Raw genomic sequence first — 12,615 nt, forward strand, 5'->3', positions numbered from 1 at the left:
ACTGCATGATGCTCAGTGACTGGTTAAGCACCTCGTTGACAGTAGACATTTGTGTCGCTGGAGCATTGATGGTAGGCAGATAGCCTATATTGTCGGGGATGACCGTCATCTCTCCTTGAGTCAGGATGTTGAAGCCTGTCCAGCTGCTGACTGACTGTTCTTCTTGTTGTGACATGCGTGCTAGGACCCAAAGAAGGTTTTTCTCTCTGGCAAGCTTAGTATTGGCTGCAGTATCGGCATCTGACTTTTTGCTTTGTGGTGGCCCTACCCGTTGTCCAGCATTGTAAGTTGGTAACATTGGTGGGGGTCCATCAATGCTTCTCTTCTTTGTTTTGGGAACAGTGGGCATGGGTTGGACAGGAAGTGGGTTGACTGGCTTTGCTTGCACAGCAATCCCATTGACTCTGTGAGATGTTCCCTCACCACTGACAGTTTCTTCAAGACGGTCGATATTGTCCCAGGCTAAAGTTGTGAATATGCCAGGATGGATGTTAGCTGGAAGGGCAATGCCACTCCCTGATGATGAGAGTTTCTGGAGACACAGGGCAGTGTTGATCTCTTCCATCTGTGAATAGGACACACTGTGACCAAGTCGGTTGAGGATGTTTATCAACTCTACATTTCCTGTCAACGATTTGACACTGAATGGCAGAACAATGTGCTTGGAAGGCTTGGTATTTCCACATGTCACTGCATATACTATGTCATGGCCAAATGACTGCAGAAGGCACTGCACTCTCTGGGATGCATGATCAGGATCATTTGAGCCTGTGAGTAGAGAGTACAGGAAGATAATGAGCGACTCTGGAATGGTAGGACATTCTGCTTCTGGTTTGACTTCAGGTGGCCAGGTTTGAGGAACATCTTGACTTTTAATGTCTGCTCTCAATTTGATGGCTGCTTTGGCTATAACATCTTGTGCACTGACACTTTTCAGGGTCTGCAGCTCCCTTTTGAGAGACTGATTTTCTTTGGCAAGTTCCCTCATGGACAAGTTATCGGGATAGAGGAGGAATTTTCCTTTCTCATCAGGGAATATCTGCAAGGCTCCAGCAAACTCACTCTCCAGGTTTCGCCTTATGTGCTTCTTGGTTGATTCCTTGACTTGGGCAATGCCTTGGGAGTTCATTGAAGCTACCAGTCTAGAAGAGAGATCAGTCATTGTCATCACTTGAGGATTGCCAAAAAGCTCCATCCTGATGAAGAGGAACAGCTCATTGTATGCCTTATTCACAGCAGCTTCATACTGGGCTGCAGCATCATCATCTTCATTGCTGGCAACCTCTCCTTTGGAAACCTCTTCTTTGGTGTAAAGTCTATAGCATGACCTGTGGTAGTGCCCTTCAGCTGCTACAAGGTCTCTACTCACAATGGCAAGGATTCTGCTGTCCCTTTTCTTTGTGGCTGCACTCCTGATCTTTGCATCAGCTCGCAGTTCTCGACACTGCACCAGTACTTCTCTCGTATTCTGTCTCTTGGAATATTTGCTGTTTTTCTGACAAAATATGCACTCTGCATCATAAGTCCTAGATGTACTTGGAGCATGTCGAGCTACTCTCTTAGATTGTTTCTCTTCAGCAGAGACACAACTTTTCTTTTCTTTTGCAAGGAGGCCATCAAGAATTTGCTTCATAGTGAAGATACTGCGACACTTTCTGTGGTAGTAGATTGCTGGAATCTGTCCCTTAGGAATGTCTTTTGCCAGTTTCAAAACTGGTGCATGATTTCGTATCTGAGCTGCCCTGAGCAGAGTTCTCCATGAGTCGACACTTTGTAGTGAAACCAGCTTATCTGTATCATCAGAACAGTGGATAATGCACTCCACCCGTGGGCGCTTTGGTATTGGGTAAAAACTTGCTTGTTCACCAGTGGCCATATTCAGTCAGTTTTCACCTGCCACATACAAACAAATACATGTAACTTAGGTGTATGAACACTACTAAAACAAAGTTTACTTTGCTTCACCAGCGTCATATTACCATTATTCATCTTACATAGCCACAAATAGATACATTACCTAGTTGCTATGCAACAGCTGTATTTTGTCCACATGAGGCCGCTAAAATCAACACAAGATGAAAGTTCCTCGTAGCCACTTTAACTAATCATATTAACATATACATTAAAAGAACATGCTAACATTATGGGAAATTAGCTTACAATCTTCTCCAGAGTGAGACAAGAAGATAGATACCAGTTTCCTCTATATGTGTTTAGTAGAAAGCTATCTGGCTGCACGTTAGCCTAGCTTAGCACAATGAATGGAAGTACACAGTACTGGTTATCCTTGGTTGTTGGCCAACTAAGAACTGTCCCAGAGTTTAAGCTAGGCTAATCAGTACCAGGGGTGTTGAAATGCTATATTTGTAAAAATCTGGGCAAATACACAATCGTGAGAGGCACAGAAACAGGTTTCCTGAAAGAAAAATGAAATAGGTGCTCATTTGGAAAGGTTATCATGTATTATTTTACTTTTGTTAGTGTACCAAATAAAATGGCACCAGTGAAGTTGTGTCAGCTTGGGTGATATCGATATCTGGTCTGACCCATGGACTAACTGGCTTTGGTCTAGTTAGTTTCTTAGTAATAATGCCCTTCTAATTTAAGGTTCACAATCACCTCACACAATGATATAGTATGGGTATATTATACATTTCCTGAATCTTTACAGTCCCGTGAGTATTCCAGTTTTTGTGTTTTGTGTCCCTGATATTCCTAGATGCCACAGGGCTAAAAGAAAGTATATAGTTTAGGCGAACATTGCAGAAAGATGTGTGTTGTTACCTGCAGTAACCAAAAACAGCAGGATGGTCCAGAACTGGACTTTGAACTTGGGGAGTCAGATGATGAGAGAAACGAGCAGTTTGATGAATGACAGTGTGATGATTCTGATGGTATTACTGTGGTAGTAGTCTATTGATGCACAGGATGTTGATTCTGGACTTGGTTACCCAGAGCTTGATAACAATAATGTAACCATATTCACATATACCCATTACCCTACCCATTACCATTACATATACCCACTAATGATATGGGATTACATGTATCATTGACTAAGTATATGTAAATGTCAATGTTGTTTAAAATATTAAAATAGTTCATTACCTCACTATGGTATTCCTTTTTATCATGTATTTTGATTGTGTATTTAAACAAATGTATAGAGACCAGTTTGTGACCTAACTGGCTTTGGTCTAGTTCTCATTTAAGGCTCACAATCACCTCACACAATGAAATAGTATGGGTATATTATACATTTCCTGAATCTTTACAGTCCTGTGAGTATTCCAGTTTTTGTGTTTTGTGTCCCTGATATTCCTAGATGCCACGGGGCTAAAAGAAAGTATATAGTTTAGGCGAACATTGCAGAAAGATGTGTGTTATTGACGGGTTGAAGAGCTCAAGTGACCTCTATATTTGTGAGAAATATCCACAACAGGGCTTGAATGAAAGCTAAGAAGGTCCCCTTTAAAATGATACCAAAGACAATATTATAGAACATTGAAAAATGTCCTGACCATGAGGCTAAACCAGGATATGCACCAGCGTCTAAAATGCAATTTAGTTTAGCGGGTGGTTAACTTCATGAGCTGATAACTGTGATACAGCTGCCACTCAGGAATGGTTATCATACCAAAATATCATCTACAGACATGGATCCTTTCAAAAATTATAAGTAAGTTTTGCCACCTTGAGTGTACCGAATTAGGAAATTTTGGGCTCTGGCCCATGGACTAATATGCAAACCTCGGTCTTCAGGCAGAGGAGGCGGCCTCATGTTGATCCATCATGATAATATGAAACTAACACCACTCTCTCTACCTGATCAATCTTCCTTTTAATGGCTGGCTCTTAAGCTCTATGGAACTATACCCATCATTGTTGCTGAACTCTGAACTATCACTGAACTCTCGGCAGTTTTAACCACCCTTATTGCAATGTCTCCTAATATAATCCTAATGGGGGAATTTAAATGTTCATGTTGGTAACACTGACAATATATCCACTAAAGATTTTTTTTGGGGGGGGGGATTTCCCCCCCCCTTTTCTCCCCAATTGTACCTGTCCAATATTACCCAACTCTTTCGAGCCATCCCTGTCTCTGCTCCACCTCCTCGGCTGATCTGGGGAGGGATGCAGACTACTACATCCTTCCTCAGATACATGTGGAGTCACCAGCCGCTTCTTTTCACCTGACAGTGAGAGGTTTTGCCAGGGGGATGTAGCATGTGGGAGGATCACGCTATTCCCCCCAGTTCCCCCTGGGGAGGGGGAAGCCAACTGACTAGAAAAGGTGCTAGTGCAACGACCAGGACGCATACCCACATCCGGCGTCCCACCCGCAGCCAACTGTGTCTGTAGGGATGCCAAACCAAGCCAGAGGTAACGGTAACGCCAGAGGATTTGAACCGACGATCCCTGCGTTGGTAGGCAACAGAATAGACTGCCACGCCACCCAGATGCCTCATATTCACTAAAGATTTTAAAGCAATGTTAGATTGCTTTGATCCAACACCATATGTCAACTTTACAACCCATACCAATGGCCATATCCTTGACTTAGTCTGCTGTACAAGCTGGCATCGCACCATATAATATCATCTCTGCTGAACTACCCGTCTCTGACCATAAAGCTACGTTATTCAACACCAACCTACTGCTCAGTAAATCAAGCGTGCATCGTACCATATCATACTGCAACATTAGACGTGTTAATCCAGATGATTGCAGCAGTTTAATTACCTCGAACCCCATTCCTGCTCCCACCTCCTCACTCCCTGATCTTATGGACTACTACAATGATAGTTTATCTTCTGCACTTGATACTTTAACCCCCCTGAAAACACGAGTTGTCTCATTTGCCCATACTGCTCCCTGGTACACACCTGGACTACACTCACCGGCCACTTTATTAGGCACACCTGTCCAACTGCTCGTTAACGCAAATTTCTAATCAGCCAATCACATGGCAGCAACTCAATGCATTTAGGCATGTAGACATGGTCAAGACGATCTGCTGCAGTTCAAACCGAGCATCAGAATGGGGAAGAAAGGTGATTTAAGTGACTTTGAACGTGGCATGGTTGTTGGTGCCAGACGGGCTGGTCTGAGTATTTCAGAAACTGCTGATCTACTGGGATTTTCACGCACAACCATCTCTAGGGTTTACAGAGAATGGTCCGAAAAAGAGAAAATTTCCAGTGAGCAGCAGTTCTGTGGGCGAAAATGCCTTGTTGATGCCAGAGGTCAGAGGAGAATGGCCAGACTGGTTCGAGCTGATAGAAAGGCAACAGTAACTCAGATAACCACTCATTACAACCGAGGTATGCAGACGAGCATCTCTGAACGCACAACACGTCGAACCTTGAGGCAGATGGGCTACAGCAGCAGAAGACCACACCGGGTGCCACTCCTGTCAGCTAAGAACAGGAAACTGAGGCTACAATTCGCACAGGCTCACCAAAATTGGAAAATAGAAGATTGGAAAAACGTTGCCTGGTCTGATGAGTCTAGATTTCTGCTGCGACATTCGGATGGTAGGGTCAGAATTTGGCGTCAACAACACGAAAGCATGGATCCATCCTGCCTTGTATCAACGGTTCAGGCTGGTGGTGGTGGTGTAATGGTGTGGGGGATATTTTCTTGGCACACTTTGGGCCCCTTAGTACCAATTGAGCATCGTGTCAATGCCACAGCCTACCTGAGTATTGTTGCTGACCATGTCCATCCCTTTATGACCACAGTGTTCCCATCTTCTGATGGCTACTTCCAGCAGGATAACACGCCATGTCATAAAGCTCGAATCATCTCAGACTGGTTTCTTGAACATGACAATGAGTTCACTGTACTCAAATGGCCTCCACAGTCACCAGATCTCAATCCAATAGAGCACCTTTGGGATGTGGTGAACCGGGAGATTCGCATCATGGATGTGCAGCCGACAAATCTGCAGCAACTGCATGATGCTATCATGTCAATATGGACCAAACTCTCTGAGGAATGTTTCCAGTACCTTGTTGAATCTATGCCACAAAGGATTAAGGCAGTTCTGAAGGCAAAAGGGAGTCCAACCCGGTACTAGCAAGGTGTACCTAATAAAGTGGCCAGTGAGTGTATGTCAGCTCAAAGCTATAGGTCGGAGGCTTTCCACCAAGACTGGACTTGCTGTTCATAAACAAATGTATTCTGATCATATACTCAATTACAAAAATGCTCTTTTAACAGCTAAAACATTTTATTATAAGACTGTCATCTGTACAGTTGAAGGGAATACTTGTACTCTCTTCTCAACAGTGAAAAGCTTACTAAACCCACCTGAAACCAACATAACAGTAACCTTTCTAATGAACAATGCTTTGGGTTTTTTTTCCAACTCCAAAATTGTTACTATTCACGAGCAGCTAGCCTCTGCTAACATCATACATAGTGACTTGCCATCAGCAAGCACCATTAAACTGTCCCCATCCACTGTCCTATGTGACTTCAGTCTTCCAAATGTAAATCACATTTTGGAACTTATTACTAAGTCTAGCACCTCCACATGTCACCCGGATTGAATTCCCACAACCCTAATTAAAACATGCCTGCCTGCTCTCATCTCTCTGATAACCTCCATCATCAACTCCTCTCTGTCCACTGGTACAGTTCCCCCTTCACCGAAGGTTGCCATAATCAGACTAATTCTGAAAAAACCTAATTTAGATTCTAATGACCAAAACAAATACCGGCCTATTTCCAATTTATCATTCATCTCCAAAATCCTTCAGAGGGTATCACAGAAGGTTGAATCAGTTCCTCTGGAGACAACGTCTATTGACAGATACATTTCATCACTCAACTAAGTGACATCTTCAGTCTAAACTGACTGCAGGTATCTCCACCCTTATAAACAATACAGTACAATATAGTGCCTAACAATCGAAACCAACGACCAGTTTCATATGCACATATGGGTGTGACCATTGATCATGTGTAATAGTCACAGAGGATTAGGGATTGTTGCAATCACAGCATTGTAAAATGGCAGCAGATGTAATCTTAGCCCCCCCCCCCCCCCCCCTTGGTTCAGGGGTGGTCTTTCCCTCTTAACATAGATGGCATCTTTACTCTACATCTGTCACCATCTTACAATGCTGTGATTGCAACTATTCCCAACCCTCTGTGAATAGTACACACAGCCATCGAAACTTTAGTTAATGGGCACACCCATATTTGATCATGAAACTAGTCACTAGTCGGTCGTTATAAATCTGTCCTCCATTTTACAATGCTGTGATTGCAACAATCCCTAATCTTCTGTGAATAATACACGTGATCAATGGTCACACCCACATTTGCATATGAAACTGGTCGTTGGTTTCTGTATGTCGTTAGGTACTGTACTGTACTGTAATGACGGCACGGTGGCACAGTGGTTAGTGTGGTCCCCTCACAGCAAGAAGGCCATGGGTTCAAGCCCCGGCGTAGTCCGACTTTGGGGTCGTCTCGGGTCGTCCTCTGTGTGGAGTTTGCATGTCCTCCCCATGTCTGCATAGGTTTCCTTCGGGTGCTCTGGTTTCCTCCCATAGTCCAAAGATATCTAGGTCGCGTGAACTGGCCATACTAAATTGTCCGTAGGTGTGAATGTGTGTGTTGGCCCTGTGATGGCCTAGCGGCCTGTCCAGGGTGTCTCCCCGCCTGCCACCCAATGACTGCTGGGATAGGCTCCAGCATCCCTGCAACCCTGAGAGCAGGATAAGAGGTTTGGATAATGGATGGAAGGTTGTTTATAAGGGGTGGGGATACCTGCAGAGGTCACTTAGTTGAGTGGTGAAACGTATCTGTCAATAAACATTGCATCCAGACGAATGGATTCAGCCTTCTTTGATTTTCTCACCTGGATTGTTGAGCATGCATCAAGACCTTGAGAGGCTAGTTGCATCTCAACTTCAGATCTACCTTGACAACAATAATCTCTACAAACAATTCCAATCTGGCTTTTGCCCCAAACATAGCACAGAAACAGCCCTGGTTAAGATCACTAATGGCCTCTTTCATGCAGCTGACTCCAGTCCACTCTCTATCCTCATCCTCCTTGACCTCAGTGCCGCATTTGACACTATATCCCATCAGCTCGTCACGGATCGTCTGGCTAGCACTGGAGTTGGGGGCACTGTGTATCAGTGGTTTACTTCCTACCTTACAGACAGGACACATTTTGTGCAGATTCACTGTCACTGCCCAAGTATAGTGTTGTTGAGCAAGACACTGCACCCCTAACTACTCACATGTACTAGGCTTTATGTATGGCAGTATGCTTTCTGTGTGTGTGTGTGTGTGTGTGTGTGTGTGTGTGTGTGTGTGTGTGTGTGTGTGTGTGTGTGTGTGTGTGTGTGTGTGTGTGTGTGTGTGTGTGTGCGTGCGTGCGTGTGTGTGTGTGTGTGTGTGTGTTGTAAATAGGTGGCAACAGAGAAATCCAAAGTGCCGTGTGTACCAGTAATGTGTAAAGCTGTGTTGACATCCTACAGACAGACTAGACAGGGTGCTGCACCATCACAGGACACACACACGCACGCACGTGCATGCGCACACACATACACACACACACACACACACATGCTTGCTTGCTTGCTTGCTGGTAGTCCATCGAGTCCGATGATGACATCCCTCCTCATTAACGGGGTGTACTTGGATGACTGTAGAGTCCAATTCTTGATCCACAAGTTTTATTGCACATTGGGCATATGAAGTCTGAGTTAGTGGGGCAGGCATGATTGTGTCTCACCTTGGTCTTTTCTGTTGTTTTTTCACATTCATCTCCATTTCCAGCTTTTCTATACCTCTATGGCAGATCTCCCGCCAGTTGAAACGGTTGATGGCAGCTTGCTCCAGTCTCAAGGGGTCGATACAACATTCTTCTGACCACCTGTGGACCAGCGGCCCAGACGAAGCCGTCCATACAGGACTTGACGTGGCAGGCATTCTCTACCCCCCTTTTCTCCCCAATTGTACCTGGTCAATTACCCCACTCCAAGCCATCCTTGTTGCTGCTCTACCCCCTCTGCTGGTCCGGGGAGGGCTGCAGACTATCACAAGCCTCCTCTAATACATGTGGAGTCGCCAGCTGCTTCTTTTCCCCTGACAGTGAGGAGTTTCACCAGGGGGACGTAGCACGTGGGAGGATCATGTTATTCCCCCCAGTTCCCCGTCTACCCCGAACAGGCGTCCCAACCGACCAGAGGAGGCGCTAGTGCCGTGACCAGGACACAAAGCCATTTCCGGCTTCCCACCCACAGACACGGCCAATTGTCTCTGTAGGGATGCCTGACCAAGCTGGATGTAACACGGGGATTCGAACCGCCGATCCCCATGTTGGTAGACAATGGAATAGACCACCACACTACCTGGACAGCCACGTGGCAGGCATTGTTGAGGCATCCTGATGACATGCCCAAGCCAGTGCAGTTGGTGTTCAACAACCATGGCTTCTATGCTCTTGTAGTTTGTCCTAGCAAGAATCTCTGCATGGGGAACATGGTCACACCACGTGATCCCCATGATTCGCTGCAGACACCTTATGTGGAACCGCTCCAGCAACCTTAGGTGGCAGCTGTATGTGACCCAGGCTTCACAGCTGTATAGGAGAGTTGTGATGCAGACGGCTTTGTGAATGGCGATTTTGGTGTGTAGGAGGAGGTGTTTGTTTGGAAGACCTTATGTCGAAGTTTGCTGAAGGCTACAGAGGCTTGTTTGATTCTATTGTGAATTTCATGATCAGCGTTGCAGCCCTCAGATAGGATGCTGCCCTGGTATTTGAACGAAGGAACAAGTGAGAGTGGTTGGTGTTCTATAGTGAAGACAGGCATTGTGGGTGGGGGGCTGAACCTCCATTGGCATACCACCTCAGTCTTGGTGGTGTTGACTGATAGACTCGGCCTGCTGTAGGCATTCACAACTGTTTCAGCACACACACACACACACACACACACACACACACACACACACACACACACACACACACACACACACACACACACACACACACACACACACACACACACACACACGTTGTGACTGTTGGGAATTGAAACTGACATAATGTTTTCCAGACCTGAGTTTGGCCGGTCAAACCAGATGAATTATGAGATTTTTCCCAAATCCAGATTCTTGTCTGGATTCGGCGATATTTGCTTGCTCTTCAGTTTCTATGAAAGACATGAGGTGTTTGCTTTCTTCGATCAGCCTGATAAGAATGAACAGACTGTCCAGTATCGCTGTAGAGGAACTGTACGGCAGCTTTTTTCTGTTTGGGTTCAATTTCAGTAGAAAGAAAATGTTTAATTACTGCAAATTTAAAGTAAGAAATGAGAAGGTTGTAAAGACAGAAACCAATGTCAGAACCAGAGGTGGGTGAGGAAGATCATTAAGTAGTAGAACTAATAAAATAATTGATTAATTTAACAAACCACTAATTTTTGACAGTCCAACTTCGATTTGACTGCTTCTCTATTTTGGAAAAAAAACAAAACACAACGTGTCAGTTTTCCACCGAGCAGCACTGGTTCCCATTATGATGAAATCCCCTGTCAGGCTTTCACACAGCTGGATATGTGTGTGTGTGTGTGTGTGTGTGTGTGTGTGTGTGTGTGTGTGTGTGTGTGTGTGTGTGTGTGTGTGTGTGTGTGTGTGTGTGTTGTCAGGCTGAGAGGTTTTCCGTTTGGGGAACTCACTCTCGCCTCCAGCTAAATACCATAAGTTTTCACTTTTACTCTTTCGTGGACTATTACACTAGTTTTATTTCACAGTTTTTGCTTGGTTTGACTTTCGGCGTTCTTAACTGCAGATGTACTGAGTTGTTGAAAGTATTAATCATGTTCAAAACATCTAACCAGAATAAAAAAGGCTTTTTCCTTGACAACGTTAAAAAACATGTCAGACAACAGGAGTGTGAAAAGACGGCGGAGGAGGAAAAGCTTCGGCGAGTCCGTGTGCCTTACTGGACAAACTGTCCGTGTCAAACCACACCAGCCCTGCAACAGCACTGTCAGATTTATTATGCAAGCCCTTACAGTATTACTGCAGACACGATGTCTGCTCATAGGGAAATAAAGGAAGCCGAATAAGTGCCTTTTTTTAAAATTAAATGCCAATTGATAAGACAAATCAGGAGGCGCCATGGTAAAATACCAACCAGATTAACCTTTATTGCAATTAATTATTCATCAACACGTATGCCATTTCACACAAAAAACAGATGTCATATTTGTATAACAATATATAAGTTGTGTGGACTATTCAATTTACAATTGTCATTAACATTTGACTTAATGTTATTTTTGATTTTGAATTAATTCAAATAGTTATCTTTTATCACAATGTTGCACCTTCCTGTTGAAATATAAAAGTAGATACTAATTTGATAACAAGGTGTTTAATATGAGAAACCAGCCAGCAGTTATGGTGTCTGGTTTAACTGATCTAACAGACAGGAAGTGACAGAGATAACAGCCCAGCAAAACACAGCACACATGATAAGACCCTAGAGAGGTGTGTGTGTGTGTGTGTGTGTGTGTGTGTGTGTGTGTGTGTGTGTGTGTGTGTGTGTCCATTTCTCTGTAACTGTTTTCCATTCTATCAGTTTGTCTAATCAAAATCAAAATCATATTTGAATGGAAAAAGGATAACAAATAGATACTGTATAAATACTAATGTTATACATTATATCCATCCATTATCCAAGCCGCTTTATCCAAATCTGGGTCATGGGGATGCTGGAGCCTATCCCAGCAGTCATTGGGCGGCAGGTGGGGAGACACCCTGGACAGGCCACCAGTCTTTGTTAAACTAATGTGAAATGAAACTGTCCACCTGTTCTTTCTGTTATTACAATACACCTCTTAATACAAGGAAGATCTGATTTACAAAAAAGTGCTGCCACAGGTGTGTACAAATAAAAACTACCCCTTAATAGTAGATATAAACATTGTGATTTCATTTCAAATCGTATGATTTTTAAATCAGTTTATTTTTGCAAAATGTCACTTTAATCAATAGACTGTGTTACATGTAAACCACTGGTCAATGACTGACCATGCTAACATTCACACAATATACCATATACATCTCAAGTCAGACAGACAGACACAGACAGACAGACAGTCAGACAGACACACACACACACACACACACACACACACACACACACACACACACACACACACACACACACACACACACACAAACACACACTCAGACAAATAGATAGACAGACAGACAGTCTCTCACCTCTGATGGTGTGCTTGTTGGGCCAGACAAACCAGGGCAGCAGCAGCAGGTAGACCAGGTAGACCAGAGAAAGGCCGTTGTATCGAAACAGACATGCTGAAAAACAGAGACACGTCATGTAGCTACAGAACAGATGGAGGATCTATGGACCAACATCACGAATACCACAGATCTGGATCTGACTGCAGGGTCAGACATACATCATGGACAAGAACAAAATAACATATTTTGGTCAGATTATTTCTTTGATCAAATTACTGTTGTGTAACGCGACAGCAGGAAGATTTGGTTATGAATATTTTAGTTGTTAGCATGCTAACGTTTAACAACACAATCTCAAATTTACCA

General features: G+C 44.0%; 1 protein-coding gene across 4 annotated transcripts in view; it reads right to left on the reverse strand.

Moving 5' to 3' along the window:
• piezo1 (piezo-type mechanosensitive ion channel component 1) overlaps positions 1–12,615 on the reverse strand; it is a 178,998-nt gene that overhangs the window by 111,060 nt on the left and 55,323 nt on the right. For 3 of the 4 annotated variants that reach the window (XR_008811284.1, XM_056292213.1, XM_056292212.1), the window contains exon 2: positions 12,268–12,363. The exons of the other annotated variant lie outside the window; for it this stretch is intronic. Coding sequence is in view for 2 of the 3 variants with exons in the window: in XM_056292213.1 (XP_056148188.1) it covers positions 12,268–12,363 (96 nt within the window). In the remaining variant the exon portion in view is untranslated. The remainder of the gene's footprint in view (positions 1–12,267; positions 12,364–12,615) is intronic. 4 annotated transcript variants of the gene reach the window in all.

The sequence above is a fragment of the Lampris incognitus genome, chromosome 13 (genome assembly GCF_029633865.1).
Source record: "Lampris incognitus isolate fLamInc1 chromosome 13, fLamInc1.hap2, whole genome shotgun sequence".
NCBI classification, from domain to species: Eukaryota; Metazoa; Chordata; class Actinopteri; order Lampriformes; family Lampridae; genus Lampris; species Lampris incognitus.